The following is a 21,637-nucleotide window of genomic DNA, read 5'->3' as shown; positions in this document are numbered from 1 at the left end:
AGAAACAGCATAATCAGGGGAATAAATACTGTTGTCTGCAGCCATGATTGGGAGCTCTGAAGGTTGTGTCGCCTGCTGGGTGCTAGGAGTAAGGACGCCTCTTTGCGGCTGGAGAGGAGCGTGAGAGGGAGGATCAAATTGTTATGGCCTACATGGGAACAAATGCCAAAGGTAGAACCTGGAATGATGATCTACTAAGAGAATTAAGTTTGGGTCCAGATTAACATGTAGAGTTTCAAAAGGTAATATTCTCTGGATTTATACCTGAGCCATAGGCCAACTGACAAAGGGTCAAAGGGTGTGTTGCCAATCATTTGCTGCTGCTTAACCTTACACCCTGTTCCCACGGCGGCGACGTCCCAGGTTCGTTCCCGGCTCTGGGTCACTGTCCGTGTGGAGTTTGCACATTCCCCCCATGTTTGCGTGGGTTTCGCCCCCACAACCCAAAGATATGCAGGGTAGGTGGCTTAGCCATGCTAAATTGCCCCTTAACTGGAAAAAATTTATTGGGTACACTAAATTTATTTTTAAAAAACTAACACCCTGTTGACCCATATCCTTTCCCCATTTCCTAGCCCATTTGAAGACTTGAACGCTGCGGATCATGACTCATCAGAAGACAAACCTGTTGAGGAAGAATTAATCTGCAGTATAAGCCCTGTAATGTAACAATCCATTTTTATATCTGATGTCTAAGGATATTAATTGTGTCTGAGCCTCATTTTTATATTCATTAGCCCTCTCTGCAGTACGTATTCCTTCCTTATTCGCCTATTCTATTCTTCCTAAAAAAAAAAAGGTCGTCAAGTAATTTTGTCTTTGGCCGATAATGTAAAATGGGTGATTATGGTTGAATCACAAATTATAAACCTCTAGTGATTTTCACAGAATTCACTAGAAATGAAAATCTAGAGAACTGTATAACAAGCACTTTCCACCCCATCAGTCAAAATTATCCCCAATATGTTTATATTCCACAACTGAAATGTATGCAACCAATAAAAACAGAACGTGTTAGAAAAACTCATCTGACCTGGCAGCATCTGTGGAGAGAAACAGAATTGACATTTTTGAATCTAATATGACTCTCCATCAGAACTGAAGAGAGGTACAAATGTAATTGGTTGTATGCTATGGAAAAGGGGGAGGGGCAGGTGGAGCAAAAGAGAAGGTCAGAGATAGTTTAGAGAGCGGGGAGAAAAAATTGACAAACATGTCATGGAACACAAGCAAAGTGCTTGGTCATGACAGTATTAAAGACACAAATCTTGGCCAGAACAAGGGTTAGTGCTGTCTGAAAGCAAAATAGCACAATGTGTTAACAGCAGAATAAAGGGCAGCATTGTCTGAAAGCAAAAGCATGAGAACAAGATGCAAACTGGCACGAGGGGGAAAAACATCACAATGGAGGACATGATTTGAAATGATTGAACTCAGTGATGAGTACAAAAGGCTGCACAGTGCCAAATTGGAAGATGAGCTGCTACTAATCCAGCTTGCATTGGAACATTCTGGCAGGCCAAGGACAGAAATGTGAGCATGAGCGCAAGGTGGAGAATTGAAATGACAAGCAACAGGAAGGTCAGGGGCATGCTTGCAGACAGAGTGAAGGTGTTCCACAAAGCCGGAACCCGGTTTGCATTTGATCTCCTCAATGTCGAGGAGATCATATTGTGAGCAACAAATGCAGCAGACTAAATTGCAAGCATGTTGGTGAATCGGTGCTTCACCTGGACAGAATGTTTGGGACCTCGGGCGGTGAGGAATGAGAATGATCAGGTGTTACATATCCTGCCATTGCTTGGGAAGGTGCTGTGAGAAGGAGATGGGGTGTTGGGAAGGATGTAAGGGTGATTGAGGATTGGAGCAGGGTGTCGCGGAAGGAATGGTCCCTTTGGACGCTGACAGGATAGGGGAAGATGTGTTTGGTGGTGCATTATGTTGGAGTTGACCGAAATGGCAGGGGTTAAACCTTTAAATATGGAGGCTGGTGGGGTGGAAAGGGAGGACAAATGAAGGACCCTGTCATGGTTCTGGGGGTATGCAGCCCAAGTTCTGGTAGGTAGAGATAATATTATTTCTGAATCTTCCTGTGACGTAATTGCTTCCAAATTCCCTCAATTTATTCTCCACAATCCAAATTGTTTTTTGATAGTTTGGTAAATATTGCATTTATACCTATTAGGCTTCAAAATGCATCAGCGTATATATTAAAAGTGATGTGAAAAGCGCAATCAGGAAATGAAACACAGGTTAAATTAATATACATTGGAAACTAATATACATTGGAAAAGTTCTCAAACAATTGAAAAGTCTCCCTTCAAATGTCCTTCCAATTGATTGGCTAACGTTCCGGAAAGGCAGTGATGTGCCCACCCACTGTGTTGTAAAATAATGGTCCATGGAAAAAGGCAGGAGCAAAGCGATCAGCTCAAGTGAGACACGTTGTCACTCTACTCCTGTCGTTCTCGGCTGTAATATCAGGATATTGGAAATTCCCCGGCAGCAATTGTTGTTTTCAATTTCCCCCTGGCCTATTCCCAGTTGTAGCCCGAGATGTTTGATCTGGAAGGCGGCTGGAACATTTCTTTCGCCGGCTGCGGGTTCCTGGGTGTTTATCATGTCGGTGTGGCGAGCAGTTTCCAAGAGCATGCTCCTTACCTGATCCGGGACGCCACCAGGATCTATGGCGCATCTGCCGGGGCGCTGACTGCCGCCGCCGTGGTCTGCGGGGTACCGCTGGGTGAGTCCCGAACCTGGGCTGGAGGCAAATTGGGGCAAATAATTCGAGGCACAAAAACCCAATATGGGGCGGTAGGGGCTTATCAGAACCCACAGGCAAACCGGAGGAAAGTAATAAATATCTATTATATATAACAACCTGTCAATTTACACTTTATTAGAGATCGGGTTCCCTACAGTGATCTGCAAAGACGGACGGCCTGTGGAATTGCCACTGTGCCTGGAGAGGTGGAAATGTATCTTTACACTGTCCTTGTTACTAAGGTAACTTTTTAAAAATCCAGTAGCTTGCAGTTTTGCGAAATATCTGCAATCGCATCATGAGTTAATCGGTAACCTTATTAAGAACTTGGTTTGGGACAAATTGGCTGACTTATTCTCCCAACAATTTGAAACCCTAAGATGTGTTCTGCACACGTCATGGGGAAAGGGGATGTTGTTCAGTGTTTTTTTTTCTTTGCGTGTGTGTGCTTTTCAGTAAATCTTGAGGATGGCTGATGCCTGCCTGCTTCCTGTTGTTTAACAATTGGATTGAGACGGCATAAACTAAATAATGCAGAGGGTGTAAAGTACTTACTCCCTTTACTATATTTACTATATTAACATCAGCTGGAACCAATGCTCGGTATGAAAGGGTCGTGATTCTCAGTATCAATTTGGTAGCGACCTACAGTGGCGATGGTTTCTGCCCCCGGGGTTCGGCTGTGATGTGTTCTATCATCAGGACACTGAAGCGGTGGGGCCACAGTGCGCTTAGGCTGACCTGAGTTTCAGCGCGTTGTGTTATTGGCCGCTGCAGTGTGAGCTGACTCAGCTGGGCGGGTTTAAATGTCCGCTTGCTAACGCGGTTACTGCCGGCCATTGACCTCGACACTGACCCCGGGTTAGCACCTCTGCAAGAACCACCAACTTTGTTAAGTTCCCAAAGGAACCCACCCGACCATCCGTGAAATGTACCGTCAAAAGTAAACTTCGGCATTCCAATGCGATTTTCTACATTTTGTTTATTGAAGAGACTCTCCTTCAGATTTGAAACGCTCATTAAAATTAGGGGGTGGATTGGCGAAGATGCCTGTTTGGGCAACTGTAGCGAACGGAACAGAGAAGTTACGGATTTCCCTTGGAGTTCACCAAGTAATTTGAACGTGAATCAGTACATTTTTTAAATCAAACGTTTCTCGAAGTCTCCCTTACGGGGCATTTGAAAGTGAAGGTTGAATAATTTACCCAGCTCTTTTTTTTGATCACTCCAGCATCAGAGTGGGCTACTTGTAATTCCCAGCATTCACATACTGGACTCTACCTAACAGGATTCCATCGTTTTGTAACTTCTAAAAGGACCCTGGGCTCCTGTCAGTTTCTCCGCTGATTTCCCAGATTCAATCTACGCACGGAGCTGACTTTTGGCATCTCAGCCGAGCTGACAGTGAGGCAATAATATCGGTCGTTGTGCCCTGGGCTAGTGAGAAGGGCATTTGACCAGGATCCCCCGACTGATTTCAATCCAGTGAAATTGAATAGCAAATTAAACTCCGATTAATATTGTGCCTTCCCGAGAGAAATTGACAAATATCGACATCGTCAAAAATATACGGGCTACTTACGGGAAACATTTTGTTTGAATGTCCAAATTGTTGGTTGTGAGGAGGTTCAGAGGGGGATTTGAGGAAAAACACTTCTACCCAGAGGGTGGTGACGGTCTGGAACCCACTGCCTGGGAGGGTGGGAGAGGCGGGTTGTCTCACGTCCCTTGAAAAGTATCTGGATGAGCACTTGGGCACGTTTTAACATTGGAGGTTATGGGCCAAGTGCTGACGACAAATGGGATTAGGATTAGCCGATCAGGTGCCTTTCATGCAACGGTACAAATGAGATGGGCCAAAGGACCATTTTTGCACTATTATTCTGTGAAATTAGGAATAAACCACTTGGCCCCTGAGCCTGCTTTGAACTTCCTACCACCCCTGATAACTTTTCACACCTCTTTCTGCCCCCCTCCCAGTTTATCATAAATTTATCTAGCTCTGCCTTAAGTTTCCACCACCTTTTCAAGAAGTGCATCACGAAGAAAATTCCGGAAGCGTGTCGCAAGGAAAAACATTCTCCATTCTGTCTTCAATGAGGGACCCCTTATTTTTAAACAGTGACCCTCCAGTTCTAGATTCTCCTGCAAGAGAAAGTTTCCTTTCCACATCCACCCTATCAAGACCCCTCCATATCTTATGTTTCAATCAAGTCACTTTATATTCTAAACTCCAGTAGATGAGAGCAGTTCTTGCAAGAACAGGATTTTGTACCACATCTGAGATTTTGACTTTTTTTTCACAGCAGTGCACAGGTAAAATTACACAACCATATTAAACAGCATTCGTAATTTGGCTTGTGAAGAAGGAACTTTCCGCTCTTCTCAAATCCCTTCTTCCTCCCAGAACTGCTATCAGGTCTCCCTTGTCTTCACCTTCCACCCTACCAGCTTCTGCATCCAACAGATCATCCTCTGCCTCTCTTGCCACCCACAGCATGATCCCATTATCAAACATCTCTTCCCCCTCTTCTCTCCGGTTAGTAATTTAAAAGGACCATCCCTCTGTGACAAAGGGACTACTCCCTCTGTGACATCCTGGTCTACTCAATCTTAACACCTTGACCCCTTTCAACAGCGTAACACCTGCCATTTTACTACCTCTTTTCACTGACCAAGGCTCCAAACATTCCTTCCAGTTGAAGCAGTGGGTTCGGTGCAGCACTTTATTTTTATTACTTTATCAAAGTTACAAAGCCAGAGCTCAGAGTGTGGACAGAGACAAACCCCTAATCCAGCTCCTTGCCTGCTCCAAAAAACAATTCAAATTGAACCCAATTCATGGGCCCCACAAAAGAGATATACCAGGTCCAAGCATTACAACTGATCTCATGCTCATCTTAGCCAAAAGGCCTAGAAGCGATAGGTGCAACACTTTTAAGCACCAAATATGGTAGTCTGATTTACATCAGTATGACCAAACGCAGATTGCATAACCATTCTGTGGAACACTTTCACCAAGTCCACAAGCACGACCCTGAGCTTCTGATGGCTTGCCATTTTAATTCTCCATCTTGCTGTCACACAGACAAGTCTGCTCTTGGCCTGCTGCAACATTGTAGTGAAGCATGAAAGCAAGCTTGAGGAACCGCATCTCGTCTTTTGATTAGGCACTTCTGGATTCAACAATGAGTCCAACTTAGCACCACAACCCTAGCCCCTCCAAACCTCTGTACTCTTGGGCTAGCTTTGACCTTTTTCAACACTACACTACACTAAATCAAATGGAATTCCCATTAAATTATAGTCACTCCCAAAATGTTCGCCCACTGATTCCCCCTACACCTGCTTCATTTCCTCAAAACCTAAATCCAGAATCATCCTTCCTCTTTTTGTACTTACTGGATTCTTTATGCTGCCGCTGCATGTTCTTGAGCTATCTTGGTTTAAAAAGTCTATGTGAAGAACAGAAAATGAAAAGTTGGGAGAACCTGTTCTGAAAAATTATTTGGTAAATGTGCAGAGTACAGGAATTAAGAGCTAATTAGAAATGTAGAATATAGAACATAGAAAAATACAGCACAGAACAGTCCCTTCAGCCCACGATGTTGTGCCGAACCTTTGTCCTAGAGTAATCATAGATTAATCATAGATTATCATAGAATTTACAGTGCAGAAGGAGGCCATTCGGCCCATCAAGTCTGCACCGGCTCTTGGAAAGAGCACCCTATCCAAGGTCAACACCTCCACCCTATCCCCATAACCCAGTAACCCCACCCAACACTAAGGTCAATTTTGGACACGAAGGGCAACTTATCATGACCAATCCACCTAACCTGTACATCTTTGGACTGTGGGAGGAAACTCACGCACCCACGGGGAGGATGTGCAGACTCCGCACAGACAGTGACCCAAGCCTGAATCGAACCTGGGACCCTGGAGCTGTGAAGCAATTGTGCTATCCACAATGCTACCGTGCTGCCCTTAAGAACAAATTAATCTACACCATTATTCTACCGTAATCCATGTACCTATCCAATAGCCGTTTGAAGGTCCCTCGTGTTTCCGACTCAACTACTTCCACAGGCAGTGCATTCCATGCCCCCACTACTCTCTGGGTAAAGAACCTACCTCTGACATCCCCCTATATCTTCCACCATTCACGTTAAATTTATGTCCCCTTGTAATGGTTTGTTCCACCCGGGGAAAAAGTCTCCGACTGTCTACTCTATCTATTCCCCTGATCATCTTATAAAACTCTATCGTCGCCCCTCATCCTTCTCCGTTCAAATGAGAAAAGGCCTAGCACCCTCAACCTTTCCTCGTACGACCTACTCTCCATTCCAGGCAACATCCTGGTAAATCTCCTTTGCACCTTTTCCAAAGCTTCCACATCTTTCCTAAAATGAGGCGACCAGAACTGCACACAGTACTCCAAATGTGGCCTTACCAAGGTTTTGTACAGCTGCATCATCACCTCACGGCTCTTAAATTCAATCCCTCTGCTAATGAATGCCAGCACACCATAGGCCTTCTTCACAGCTCTATCCACTTGAGTGGCAACTTTCAAAGATCTATGAACATAGACCGCAAGATCTCTCTGCTCCTCTACATTACCAAGAACCCTACCATTAACCCTGTATTCCGCATTCATATTTGTCCTTCCAAAATGGACAACCTCACACTTTTCAGGGTTAAACTCCATCTGCCACTTCTCAGCCCAGCTCTGCATCCTATCTATTTATCTTTGCAGCCGACAACAGCCCTCCTCACTATCCACAACTCCACCAATCTTCCTATCGTCTGCAAATTTACTGACCCACCCTTCAACTCCCTCATCCAAGTCATTAATGAAAATCACAAACAGCAGAGGACCCAGAACTGATCCCTGCGGTATGCCACTGGTAACTGGGCTCCAGGCTGAATATTTGCTATCCACCACCACTCTCTGACTTCTATCGGTTCGCCAGTTTGTTATCCAACTGGCCAAATGTCCCACTATCCCATGCCTCCTCACTTTCTGCATAAGCCCACCATGGGTAACCTTATCAAATGCCTTACTAAAATCCATACTAAAATGTACATTTTGTATCGGCCCTATTTCTCACTTTGCTCCAAATAACACTGTATGCTATTATCTAAATTAAGATCCATTTTGAGTTAATTGGAAATGTAATGCGATCAGCTTCCTCACTGTTTTTAAATGTGCATTTGTTTGGTGCTTAACATTGCTGTGGTTTGTCACAGCCTGGCTGTGACTGACCTAAAAACCTGTTCCAAGATCAGTAATAATGTGCCATTTCAGACAAGGCAGTATTTATTAAGTGATTAACCACCAGTGAACAAATGCCTTGTGTATGTGAATTTCTCAGATAATTAATGTTACGGAAACATCAGTTTTTCTTTGCCGGGGTGAGGAACAATAAATAAATTGTTTGAAATATTAAATAAAACCATTTGATATTTAATGGGAACATTCTAAACACACTGTTGCATTTACTGTTCACAAAATATTTGGAATCTTGCCCTAGCTTTTGGTGATGTTTCAGTTTAAGCCTGTTTGTTCTGGTTGCTTGGTGTGCTTGAACACGATTTCTGCTCGTGCAATCAAAGTCGAGCCACTGCTCAAAACTACACACTAGCAGTGAATGTAATTAACTTTGTAGCTGGCGAGGCGGACTTTTAATGTAACACACACAGTGCTTCAGCACGGGGCACCAGCCAGTTTGTATGGTGGTGGTGGGGGGGTGGGTGGATACAGAGAGGTGACCGCTGTAGTGGGAACACCAGTCAGATCCTTGGTAACTATTCAATTTGCTGAGAACCTGCAGGCAATACAGAACAACATCAGGCTCTGATTGGTGGACTCCCCTTTAGCATGGGAAAGCAGTTTGCCAGACATTGAAGTCGTGGAGACTCGGAGCAATTTGGACACTGATCTTCAAAATTGGTGTGGTGTCTGAACTTTCATTGAGTAAAGGTGCAAAGCAGCAGCCTGGTTTCTGGCATTGGGTCCAGCGGGCAGCCTGAGATAATTGACCTAACATCGGGGGACGGACCTGCAAAGCCTTCAGCGAGGTGAGGGGGTGGCATTGTCAACAGCATCAAGGGGAGGCAAGAACATAACAAACATGTGGTACGCTGATGACATAGCACTACTTGCAGAATAGGAAGCAGCTGTGGAAAATATCATAAATTAAATAAAATCTATCCGTTTAGAATATGGATTGATTATGAACACCAGAAAGACAAAAAACAATGGTAGTTGGAAGGAACATATTAAAGAAACTAGAGTGGAAGTGGATCGTGTCACAGTGGAACAAGTAGGTAAACATAGAACAAATGCAGAAGGAGGTCATTAATTTGTACATTTTTAGGATAAATGATAACAGAAGAAATTAGATACTATGCAGAAGTCCGAGGAAGGATTGAGATAGCCAGAAGTAATTTTGCAAAGATAATGAATGTGTTAACAGGAAAGCTTGCAACAAAGAAAAACTCATATGATGCTACATTCTATTAATTTTCCTGCGTGCCTCAAAAACATGAGCAATAAGTAAATATCTATAGAAGCAAATAGAGGCCTTTGAAATGTGGCTGCTAAGACCGATGCTTAAAATTCCATGTACAACTAGAAGACAAATGAAGAAATGATTGAAATAGCAAGGTGAAAAGAACTTTTTTTAAACAAGTGATGACCAGAAAAGAACAAGACTGTATTTTGGCCATCTGACCCGAGCTGAAAAGATACAAAGATCTCTTCCAGAAGGCAAAGTGGAGATCGACTAGGCATAGTTGGAAGATGGATTACAGAGCAGTTGAGATCAGCTACAGTGCACATATGAGGATGACAGTAGATTACCTGGTATGAGTAGCTACAAGCAGCAGCAATGGAAATGTGAAGTGCTACATTTTGATGGGAAGAATTAGGAGAGGTAACATAAATTCATGAGTATAATTTTCAAGAGGAGCGTTGGGACATGGGGACATGAAGGTGTAAATGCTAAATCTTTGAAGGTAACTGTCTGGATACGTGAGATGACTTTTTAAATAGATGTATGGAGTTCAAAAACAAGGAAGTCCTGCAAACTGAATTATTGTACAGTATTAAAATGTTGATAGCCACACTTCAGGAACAATGTAATGGTCTTGCAGATCTCTCCTGCAATCATGTTTGAGGGATTTTATTGATGTGGAGAACTTTGGAGAAGATGAGGTTGTTCTCCTGGAGCAGAGGACGTTAAGAGGAGATTCAAAGATTCCAAAATCATGAATGGTTTGATTAAGGGTATAAAGAGTAACTGCTTTCAGTGGCAGAAAGATCAGTAATCAATTTAATATGATTGGCAAAACAAGCAGAGGCGCGTTGAGAAATAGGTTTGGTTTTACGTAAAAGTGAGTTGTGGTCTCGAATGCGTTTCCTGAAACGGTGATGAAAGCATTTTCAATAGTAGCTTTCAAAAGAGAATTGGATAAGTGTGGGGGGGTAAAATTGAAAGGGTTTTGGGGAAACAACTGGGGAGTGGAACTAATTGGATAGCTCTTTCCAAGAGCTGGTACAAACATGATGGGTTGAATGGCTTCCTTTTGTGCCTGCGTTACTCTGATTCTATAATCTGTTATTTATTTGTGCATTGATAGCCCACAATTCTTTAATATGCTCATTGTTTCATTTTTCAAGATAATTGTTGCGCTGATGTCATGAAAGTAGCTAAAGAAGCCAGAAAAAGAAATCTGGGACCTCTGCATCCATCCTTCAATTTAGTCAAAATTATACGAAATGGGCTTTTCCGGAATCTTCCAGAAAATGCACACCAGCTAGCCACAGGCAGGCTCTGCATTTCTCTTACCCGAGTACCTGATGGTGAGAATGTGCTGGTATCGGAGTTCAACTCCAAGGAAGAACTCATCCAGGTAAGTCGAGAAACCTTCTCATAAACTGGATTGAAAGTTATATCTCTATTAGGACAGTGCAAGGGAATGTTGCAGGAATGCAGTTGAGACTGAGGCTGGGATTCTCTGCTCCTGTTTGGTGGCAAGAGTGTGAAATATGGCAAGAATGCCTAAATGTTGACTTGAATGCAAGAGCAAGACGTGATTGTCTTTCCCTCACTCCCAGCGGCAGGCCATTTTTCTCGCCTTTTGTAGGTCAAGAATCTTATTGTAATAAATTAACATCTCATTATTGGGCCAATACACTGGAATCCTCCCCCCCCCCCCCCCCCATCAAAATCGCATCCTCAGAGGCGCGATGTCAGGATGGGGCAATGTACAACTGGTTTCAAAAGCGCGCACCGAGTGAGCAGTGCTCAGAGAGGGGCTCAGAGTGAGCGCAGCGCTCGGGAGTGGCTCTAAATCTTTGGGGGAAGTGGGGTGGCAGGGGGTGCATAATGTTTCCTTTCCTGGGTCTGACAGCCATGACTTCAAGGTGAAATGTGTGCAAGGATGACCTTCAAATATGGTGCCTGGATCAATGAAGTGTTGGGGTGTTGGCGGGGTGGGTGAGTCTGAGACTACCAGCCAGCGGTACGACATGGAGCCCATGCCTACCATTTTTCTGACTAAGTGCCAGACAATATGGCGGGAAAAAGCCACCATTGCCGTTGGTGGGTTCAATGCTGCTTTTCCTGCGAGACATCGGACTTTGCCGAAATCAGAGGCACATAGAACATAGAACATAGAACAGTACAGCACCGAACAGGCCCTTCGGCCCTCACTGTTGTGCCGAGCAATGATCACCCTACTCAAACCCACGTATCCACCCTATACCCGTAACCCAACAACCCCCCCCTTAACCTTACTTTTTAAGACACTACGGGCAATTTAGCATGGCCAATCCACCTAACCCGCACATCTTTGGACTGTGGGAGGAAACCGGAGCACCCGGAGGAAACCCACGCACACACGGGGAGGACGTGCAGACTCCACACAGACAGTGACCCAGCCGGGAATCGAACCTGGGACCCTGGAGCTGTGAAGCATTTATGCTAACCACATCAGCCCTGAGTCTGTGAATTGCTGAATTCCTTTGCACAAGGGGAGGGGGAAGGGCCTCTCTCTCGAATGCTTCTGACACTTTTCACATTGACCCAGATTTGGCTGTGGTAATGACAATGTAACTGTCAGCATTCACTATCATTACTGCACTGAAACTAATTGCAACCTCCGACATACACAAGATAATGCAGAAGTCGCTGTTAGTGAGTGCTTGCCCCTCCCTAAAGTGTGTTGTAGAGGTTCCCAAAGACTCTTAACTCCCTTGTAATCATGAATTAACAAAAATATCTTTATAACGCTATTCATGTTTCTGTAAAAACCCTGGGAAAAAATTCAACCTTGTTGAATGAAGTAAAACTGCATTTTTAACAGTGTATTCATAATTGCTGCTGGCCCTGAAAAGTTAATTTTCTAATGTTGTAATGCGAAGTTTCTCAACAATGAAAGATTCCATATGTTTCAAACTATTTAAAAGTTTGTCAACATTATTTCAGCTTCATCCCAATACACTATATTTATTTTACTCCTTGAAAATTGAAGTTACAAGTGAAGGATTTTAAGCACTTTTAACTTCCTAGTTTGTTGTGTAAACATATTTCAGTTTGATTGGTTGCTTGGTGACATCACTGCTGCTGCACAGAAATGACACCCCCTTGATTTGGTAGCAGATTCACATTACTGTGGGCAAATGGGAAACTTCTGTCAAAGATTGCCAGATTTTTCTGGGCAATTTTCTTTTTGAGGTCTGGATAAAAGCAAATTGCTGCGGATGCTGGAATCCGAAATGAAAGAGAAAATGCTGGAAAATCTCAGCAAGTCTGGCAGCTTCTGTAGGGAGAGAAAAGAGCTAACGTTTTGTGTCCGATGATGACAAAGAGTGCTTTCTGGTCTGCTTCTAACAACAAACGATGCACTAAAATGTGTCTGCAACAAACAGTTCTTCCTCTGCTTCTTCTCCTCAGGCTCTGATCTGTAGTGCCTTTGTTCCAATTTACTGTGGGCTCATTCCACCGTCTTTCCGAGGAGTGGTAAGTCTCTTAGCCTTTTGGGGTCTGAATTAAAGCTCTCTTTAACCTGAAAGGGAGGGTCAAACGAACAATCACATGTCAGGAATTGAATGTGGGTGAATTGAAATATCCGATTTAAGAATGCTTCCTGGTGCAATTGGTATTGAAATCCTTTGTTTAGAGAATAACTCGAAAGGATTTTGATCAGCTGGTACAAAGCTAAATGAAACTGGCATTTGTAATTTTCCCAATTGGGATAACAATTTTTCTGATTGGTCAATGTGGTTGGCATCTGTCTGTCTGTCTGAAGAGATGATGGACTGTGCCCAGGGTTTATGCCAAGGCCAACATAACAAAAAGTGTCTCGAAACTTTCTTCTGTGTTTCTGGTGGAGAAACTCTGGAAAATAGTGGCAACTGGGAGAACTCTTCACAAATGCTTCAACAATGTCATTTTCCATAGAAACCCAGAGGAATCGTTACCTTTTGGTAGTTTTTCCAGTATCAAATTACTAATTGTGCTACGGACAAGGTGCTTCCTTCCAGGAAATTGGGAGAATCGGACAGCAAAAGGCCAAAGTATTACTTGTCATAGGCCCCTTGAAGCACTGGAGCCCTGGAATGACTTCTTGACCAGCCACTGGTTCTGAAGAAAATAAATCTCATCCTTTTTTAGAGACAGTGGAAAGCCCCAGTTTAGTGTCATCTCCAGCACCATTTGATTTTTCTCATTTTTCTTTATCAACCTTGCCGATAAAACACACACAGTCCCTCAAGCATGGGTTTTAATCCCCAAAAGTAAAGCATTTGATTTGCCATGACATGCCCTATGGTTATTCTGCTCCCAACTTACTTCTTGTGCTACTAGAAATGTGATTTTAGGAATGGCCCTTGAAACTTGTCGCTTCAAATATAAGACGCTTTGAAATTCAATTTTTCTCTTTTTGGAGTGATGTTGAAGTGGTGGAGCAGAATCATAGAATAACATGAATACAAAGGAGTTAATAAAATTCATGGTTAGTGCATAAGAAAGTTGCTGAACTCTACAATTATATGGGCAGCAGGCTAGCACAGTGGTTAGCACTGTTGCTTCACAACGCCGGGATCCAGGTTTGATTCCTGGCTTGGGTCACTGTGTGGAGTCTACAGGTTCTCCCCGTGTCTGTGTGGGTTTCCTCCGTGTGCTCCGGTTTCCTCCCACATGTCCCAAAAGATGTGCTGGTAGGTGATTTGGACATTCTGAATTCTCCCTCCGTGTACCCGAACAGGTGCAAGAGTGTGGCGACAGGAGAATTTTCACAGAAACTTCATTGCAGTGTTAATGTAAGCCTACTTGTGACAATAAAGATTATTATTATTATACTCTCCAAAACCAGTCAGTCTTAGATAGTGTACTACCGTTGACCGCTAATAACTGAAACACTAGGTTATTACAAAAATGCACATATCCAAAGGCACATAAGTTACATGCAAAGGGTAGTTAAAAGGGGCTTCTTGTGCTTCTATTGTTTGCCATTTGTGTGTTTTGCATGTTCATGCTTGTTGCTACCACAATGTGTCTTTAACCTGTATATGGTGGACAAATTACTGCGAGTCGACTTTGTTTTAATCAAATAATATTTCTTCACACTCTTGTAAATACTATGTCACAGTTTTTAAAAAACATTTAGTGTATCGAATTCACTTTTTCCAATTGGGGGGCAATTTTGCATGGCCAATCCACCTACACTTCACATCTTTAGTTTGTGGGGGCGAAACCCACGCAAACACAGGGAATGTGCAAGCTCCACACGGACAGTGACCCAGAGCCGAAATCGAACCTGGGACCTCGGTGCCATGAGGCAGCAATGCTAACCACTGTGCCACCGTGCTGCCCCTACTATGTTACAGTTAATCAATCATGCCATCCAACACAAGTTATTCTACAGAATACTAAAAGTTTATATTAGACCTTAAACTTGATATTGGCCTTTATTTGTGTGCTGAATCCTGTAGTCCTCAATGTTCGGTCCTTGGTCTGGTCTGGCTCTGGTATTCTTTCTGTTGGTGGGTTGATGGTGAAGATTGTCATTGTTTCGTTGCTGCTGCAAAGAGAGATTCTAAGGTGGTGCAGCACCTTTTGACCTACTTGGATTTTGTGCCCTTTTGGGCAGTCTCTGGGTTATTGCTAATCAATTGATCAAGTCCAATCAGGGGCTGCCACATCGATTTTGGGGTGGGCACTCAGTGGCCATGCCTGCAAGTGTTGGGAGCAGGTAGGCTCTTCCAAACAAGGAGTTTAGGTGCTGCTGTGTCTGGCAAATAAGTGTGATTGACAGGATAGTTCTACTGTTCCTGGAGATGGCCCCTTGTGTATTGTAAATGAAGTCCAGGCCGCAGCTTGCTCATCTATGTTTATTTGACATGCATCCTGCATGTCTTAAACTTGGCCAATTCTCCCAGCATCCTATGCAGGTCACCATCTTAGGTGGCCGTTCAGCTACATGCTCTTGTAATCGACTAGTATTTTTTATAGAATACAAGTAGAGTGTGACCAGGTCATGTGAGTGACTGGGTTATCATTATAAGGATAAGTGATCTTCGTAGGTTATGTGGTTTGAAGATGGAGGCATTTTATTTGAAATAAAAACAGAAAATGCTGGATAAACAGTGGGTCTTGCAGCATCTGTGGAGAGTAAAACATATGACCCTTCTCCAGAACTGAAGCAAGGTGGTAGTAATGTACAGAATTATACAGTTCGAAAGGGGGTGGAGGAGGTGGGCGGAGGAGGTGGGGCACAATAGAAGACCAGGCAGAGATCTGGGCAAAGGAGATGTGGACAAATTTGTCATGGACACTTATCTTAGTTAATTTATTTCTCTCAAACTTACTGTTCAATACTGCCTTTATAGAGAAATGGATGATTACTGAAAGCCCATAAAACATTTTATAAAGAGTGCTGAAAGTTGGTATTGTCTTTTGAGAGTTAATGGTTAGACATGAGCCATTGCGAATATTGGAAAGTTAAAACCAGATAAATCAAATCTGTGCTCAGCTTTTAAAAGCTGAGGGAGGAGAGAAGAAGACTGATGGAGATCAGGGGCAGGATTCTCCATGGCGGAGGCGGAAGAGACCCCCTCGCCTGCGCATGCGCCGGTATGACTTTAGCAGCCGCTGACGCTCTGGTGCATGTGCGGACTTACGCCGGCCGGGAAGTCTTTTTGGCCTCGGCTGGCATGGCGCCAAAGGCCGTTCACGCCAGCCAGCGGAGCGGGACCACTCCGGCGTGGGCCTAGCCCCTCAATGTGAGGCTTGGCCCCTAAAGGTGCGGAGACCTCCGCACCTTTGGGGCGGCCCAACGCCGGAGTGGTTCACGCCACTCCAACATGCCGGGACCCCCTACCCCGCCGGGTCGGGGAGAATCCCGGCCCAGGAGTTCTACATTTCTGAGAAGCACTGGGAAATTCAGTGCCAGGAATGCAATGAGCTTGGAATTCTACAAGGAAAGCTTTAGCATAGGTGAGGATGAAACAGATTCACCCATAGGGCAAGGTGCATGGTGATCCACTGTGTAATTGTGTGTGTGCCTGTATTAGGGGATGTACAGTAGTACCTATACTACAGGTTCGCCGGTAGCCCCTGCTGGCTAGCTCCGCCCACAAGGAGCCGTATAAATATGCATGACTTCTCCTGAGCAGCCATTCTACCAGCTGCAGTCGGAGGATAAACATCTAACTGTAATAAAGCCTCGATTGTACCCATTCGAGTCTGTAGTACGATTGATAGCGCATCAATTTATTACAGTTAGATTTTCCGCATCTTGGACATCAGGATCAAACCAGATCGCTTGCAGCTGGATTCGCATACCACAGCTCCCCATCTGCAAATCAGAACGTCCAAACACTGCCTTCGAGGCGGACGGTCGACTCTTTCAATTTCTTAGGATTCCCTTCGGCGTCTCTAACAGGGTCTCGGTATTCCAAAGGGAAATGGACCGAATGGTTGACCGGTACGGACTGCGGGCCACGTTTCCGTACTTAGATAATGTCACCATCTGCGGCCATGACCAGCAGGACCACGACGCCAACCTTGCCAAATTTCTCCACACCGCATCTCTCCTCAACCTCACTTACAACAGGGAGAAGTTCGTGTTCAGCACTACCGCTTAGCCATCCTCGGCTACGTAGTCCAAAACGGACTCCTGGGGCCTGACCCCGACCGCATGCGCCCCCTCATGGAGCTCCCCCTTCCCCAAGGCCCTCAAACGCTGCCTGGGGTTCTTCTCCTACTATGCCCAGTGGGTCCCACAATACGTGGACAAAGCCCGCCCACTGATACAGTCCACTCAATTTCCGCTCACGGCCGAGGCACAACATGCCTTCGCCCGTATTAGAGCAGACATAGCCCAGGCCAGGATGCGTGCAGTAGATGAGACACTGCCCTTTCAAGTAGAGAGCGACGCTTCAGATGTCGCCCTTGCCGTCACTCTAAACTGGGAGGGCAGACCCATGGCATTCTTTTCCCGCACCCTCCATGCCTCCGAAATTCGACATTCCTCTGTTGAAAAGGATGCCCAGGCAATCGTTGAATCGGTGCGGCACTGGAGGCATTACCTGGGCGGCAGGAGATTCACTCTCCTCACTGACCAGCAGTCGGTAGCCTTCATGTTCAACAACACGCAGCGGGGCAAGATCAAAAATGATACAATCTTGAGGTGGAGAATCGAGCTCTCCACCTATAATTACGAGATCTTGTGTCGCCCCGGCATGCTCAACGAGCCCCCAGACGCCCTCTCCCGAGGTACATGTGCCAGCACACAAGTAGACCAGCTCCGTGCCCTGCACGACAGCCTTTGCCATCCGGGGGTCACTCGGTTGTACCGCCTCGTCAAAGCCCGCAATCTGCCTGACTCCGTCGAGGAAGTACGGACAGTCACCAGAGACTGTCATGTCTGTGCGGAGTGCAAGCCGCACTTCTACCGGCCAGACCGCGCGCCCCTGGTGAAAGCGTCCCGCCCCTTTGAACGCCTCAGTGTGGATTTCAAAGGGCCCCTCCCCTCCACTGACCGCAACACATATATCCTTAGTGTGGTCGATGAATTCTCCAGGTTTCCATTCGCCATCCCATGCCCGGATATGACTTCTGCCACCGTCATCAAGGCCCTCGACTCCATATTCGCTCTGTTCGGTTTCCCCGACTACATCCACAGCGACAGGGGATCCTCATTCATGAGCGATTGAGCTGCGTCAGTTCCTGCTCAGCAGGGGTATCGCCTCCAGCAGGACGACCAGCTACAACCCCCGGGGAAACGGGCAGGTAGAGAGGGAGAACGGGACGGTATGGAGGGCCGTCCAGCTGGCCCTATGGTCCAGGAACCTCCCAGCCTCTCGCTGGCAGCTGGTCCTCCCGGATGCACTGCACTCCATCCGGTCGCGACTGTGCACTGCCACGAACAACACACCCCATGAACGTGTTTTTACCTTCCCTAGGAAGTCCACATCCGGGGTGTCGCTCCCGACTTGGCTCGCAGCTCCAGGACCGGTTCTACTGCATAGGCATGTCCGACTCCACAAGGCGGACCCCTTGGTGGACAGGGTACGCCTGCTCCACGCAAACCCCCAGTATGCCTACGTGGAGTTCCCCGACAGCCGCCAGGATACGGTCTCGCTCAGGGACCTGGCTCCCTCGGGTGCCACTCCCACACACCTACCCACCCGCGCTCCCAGCACCAGCCCCACCAGGTCCATCCCTCCTTCCCCTGCCCACACTAGAGGACGAGGAAGATTTCGGCATGCTCCCGGAGTCAACCAGCCACTGGCCAGCACCAACACTGCCAGCACCGACGCCGTCGACACCGCTTGTACAGACATCGCCACCATTGTTACGTCGCTCCCAGCGAACCTTCAGACCACCGGACAAACTTGACTTCTGACGGGCACCGGGTTACAAGATGGACACATAATTTGTTTTCCCTCCCCTCTGTAAATAAGTCACAATTCTGTATATAGTTCCACGCCAGGCTCATTTTTAACAGGTGGTGAATGTGGTGATCCACTGGGCAATTATGTGTGTGCCTGTATTAGGGGATGTACAGCAGTACCTGTATTACAGGTTCGCCGGTAGCCACTACCGGCTAGCTCCGCCCACAAGAAGCTGTATAAATATGCATGACTTCTCCTGAGCAGCCATTCTACCAGCTGCAATTGGAGGATAAACATCTAACTGTAATAAAGCCTCTATTGTACCCATTCGAGTCTTTAGTACGAGTGATAGCGCATCACATTGGAAAATTTTGAATGCAATTGAGCTGATTTTATCTTGGAACTGGAACAGGCACACAAATGGGTGCAGAATCTAAAGTTGCTTCTGTTTTCGGGTATGAATTTTCTGGTGAGAGCCTGCAAGAATCGTCCAATAGGATCACTTGGTCACGGTGGTTGGATGGTGTAATTAAATGGACTTTTATTACTCCGCATACCAGCCAGATTTACTTCCTAGTCAATCTCTCAGAAGAGAAGGGCAGCACGGTAGCATTGTGGATAGCACAATCGCTTCACAGCTCCAGGGTCCCAGGTTCGATTCCGGCTTGGGTCGCTGTCTGTGTAGAGTCTGCACATCCTCCCCGTGTGTGCGTGGGTTTCCTCCGGGTACTCCGGTTTCCTCCCACAGTCCAAAGATGTGCAGTTTAGGTGGATTGGCCATGATAAATTGCCCTTAGTGTCCAAAATTGCCCTTAGTGTTGGGTGGGGTACTGGGTTATGGGGACAGGGTGGAGGTGTTAACCTTGGGTAGGGTGCTCTTTCCAAGAGCCGGTGCAGACTCGATGGGCCGAATGGCCTCCTTCTGCACTGTAAATTCTCTTCTGCACTGTAAATTCTATGTAAAAAAAAACAGAGAAGGTGCCTGGGTGCTTCCTTCAAGTGCTATGCTATTACTTATTAACTGGGGACTTAATAACATGGAAGGATGACATGGAGCAGATTGTTTTAGTCGTGGTTATGATGCAGGCTCGTGAAGAAATTGATTGAAGGGGCACTTGCATTGGGATCTTTCTTTTCCATCCTTTCAACAAATTGGCAGCTTGGCGAAGAACTGACCCAAATGATGGAAAATCCAGTCACGAGTCTATCTTGAATTTGAAGCTTGTCTATGGGAGCAACTGATAGACAATATCAGATGTTGTAAAATATTGGATTATAAAGGTGAATGGTGAAAATGTTTGAACACTATTTTTGTCCGTTCCTATATCAAATAGGCACAAAATCAAACCCAATCTAGAATGGATTATGACTGCACCTTAGCAACAATTGCATTTTTGTATGAAAGCATTAAGGACTCAGCTACTTTAATTCAGAGGATTCAAGTCACAAGTTCAATCCTATTAGCAGGCTGCAAGAAAGACAAAGGCAAAACTGTTGGTAGTTAAACATTATCAGGATTAGATCCCTAGTTCTGACTCTGTATCCAGGCTAATCAACAGTATTCAAAGTGGTGCCTTTGGATTTGTGAGTGTGTGTGTGTGTGTGTGTGTGTGTGTGTGTGTGGATTAATGAAAGCTTTCTTGTTTCTTTGTGAGAAATGTTGGAACTTAAATTTCATGTGGTTAAAGAAAATAAAATACCCGCTACATTTGATGTGTCGGTGCAGGTCAAGAATAGTTCTGTGCATGTCAAACATATGGGCAGAAGCGAATTGTTGGGAAGCCCAACAGGTTACCAAATGAGTGAGGTTATGGATACTGAACTGTGCGATTGCATTCGGGGAAAACCACTATTATGCAGGACTTCAATCCTTCAGAAATTCATTGTCAGGACGACTGTGGTATCAGGAGCAATATTTACTTCTTGGATGTATTTCTAATATATAAATTTAGAGTACCCAATTATTTTTGTTTCCAATTAAGGGGCAATTCAGTGTGGCCAATCCAACTAACCTGAACATCTTTGGGTTGTGGGGGTGAAACCCATGGGGAGAATGTGCAAACTCCACACCGGGGCCAGGATCGAAACTGGGTCCTCATTGCCTTAGGCAGCAGTGCTAACCACTATGCCACCGTGTCTCCCTTACTACTTGGATGTAGACATTTGTTTTTTGGTTAATGAACAAGGTTTTGGGAATCCAATCTCGGTATTCAACTTCATTTACAAAGCCCTTGGTGCGAATGCCAGTGTATATGTAGATTGAAGTTGCTAGCACCCAGACATGGAATTACAAATGGCAATTAACATTTATAGTACATAATTTCTAAATAATGACCACTACAGACTCGAGAAAGTCCAGTTACTTCCTTGTTGACATGCAAGGACACCAGTATTGCTAAGTGTCCTACTCCCAATCCCTTGGTGGTCACCCTTGACCAGAAATTGAACTGGTACAGCAATATCATAGAATCACTACAGTACAGACGGAGGCCATTCAGCCCATTGAGTCTGCACCAAACCTCTGAACTATCCCACCAGACCCACTCCCCCACCCAATCTTCGTAATTCCATACCCACACTTAATCTACAATTCTTTGGACACAGGGGCAATTTACCATGGCCAATCTACCTAACCTGCGCATCTTGGGGGGACTGTGCTGGGAAACCGGAGAAACAAGAGGAAAACCAAGCAGTCACAGGGAAAACATGCAAACCTCACAGTCACCCAAGGTGGGGAATTGAACCCGGATCCCTGGTGCTGTGAGGCAGCAGTGCCAACCACTGTGCTGCATGTACTAACGAGAGCAAAGCAAAGGTTTGGTTCTCTGCAACTAGTGACTTCTAAGTCTTGGGTGCGATGGATTATCACATCATCTGGATTGGCGCTTAAAACTGACCGCATTTAGTTTGGGGGCCCTGACACCAGTTTCAGTATTGACCACTGGCTCACTGGTTGCACTCTGTATAAT

General features: G+C 45.3%; 1 protein-coding gene across 5 annotated transcripts in view; it reads left to right on the top strand.

Annotated features, from left to right (window-relative positions):
* Positions 1-21,637, top strand: part of pnpla3 (patatin-like phospholipase domain containing 3) — a 68,847-nt gene that overhangs the window by 26,819 nt on the left and 20,391 nt on the right. For 2 of the 5 annotated variants that reach the window (XM_038781082.1, XM_038781081.1), the window contains 2 exons: positions 10,446-10,678; positions 12,724-12,789. In XM_038781082.1, the coding sequence (XP_038637010.1) occupies positions 10,446-10,678; positions 12,724-12,789 (299 nt within the window). Of the gene's footprint in view, positions 1-2,386; positions 2,744-8,645; positions 8,843-10,445; positions 10,679-12,723; positions 12,790-21,637 lie in introns of those variants that run through there. The other 3 variants (XM_038781079.1, XM_038781083.1, XM_038781080.1) reach the window with 3 other exon arrangements.

This window comes from Scyliorhinus canicula, chromosome 20, assembly GCF_902713615.1.
Source record: "Scyliorhinus canicula chromosome 20, sScyCan1.1, whole genome shotgun sequence".
Taxonomy (NCBI): Eukaryota; Metazoa; Chordata; class Chondrichthyes; order Carcharhiniformes; family Scyliorhinidae; genus Scyliorhinus; species Scyliorhinus canicula.
This window is presented reverse-complemented; position numbering and strand designations above follow the sequence as displayed.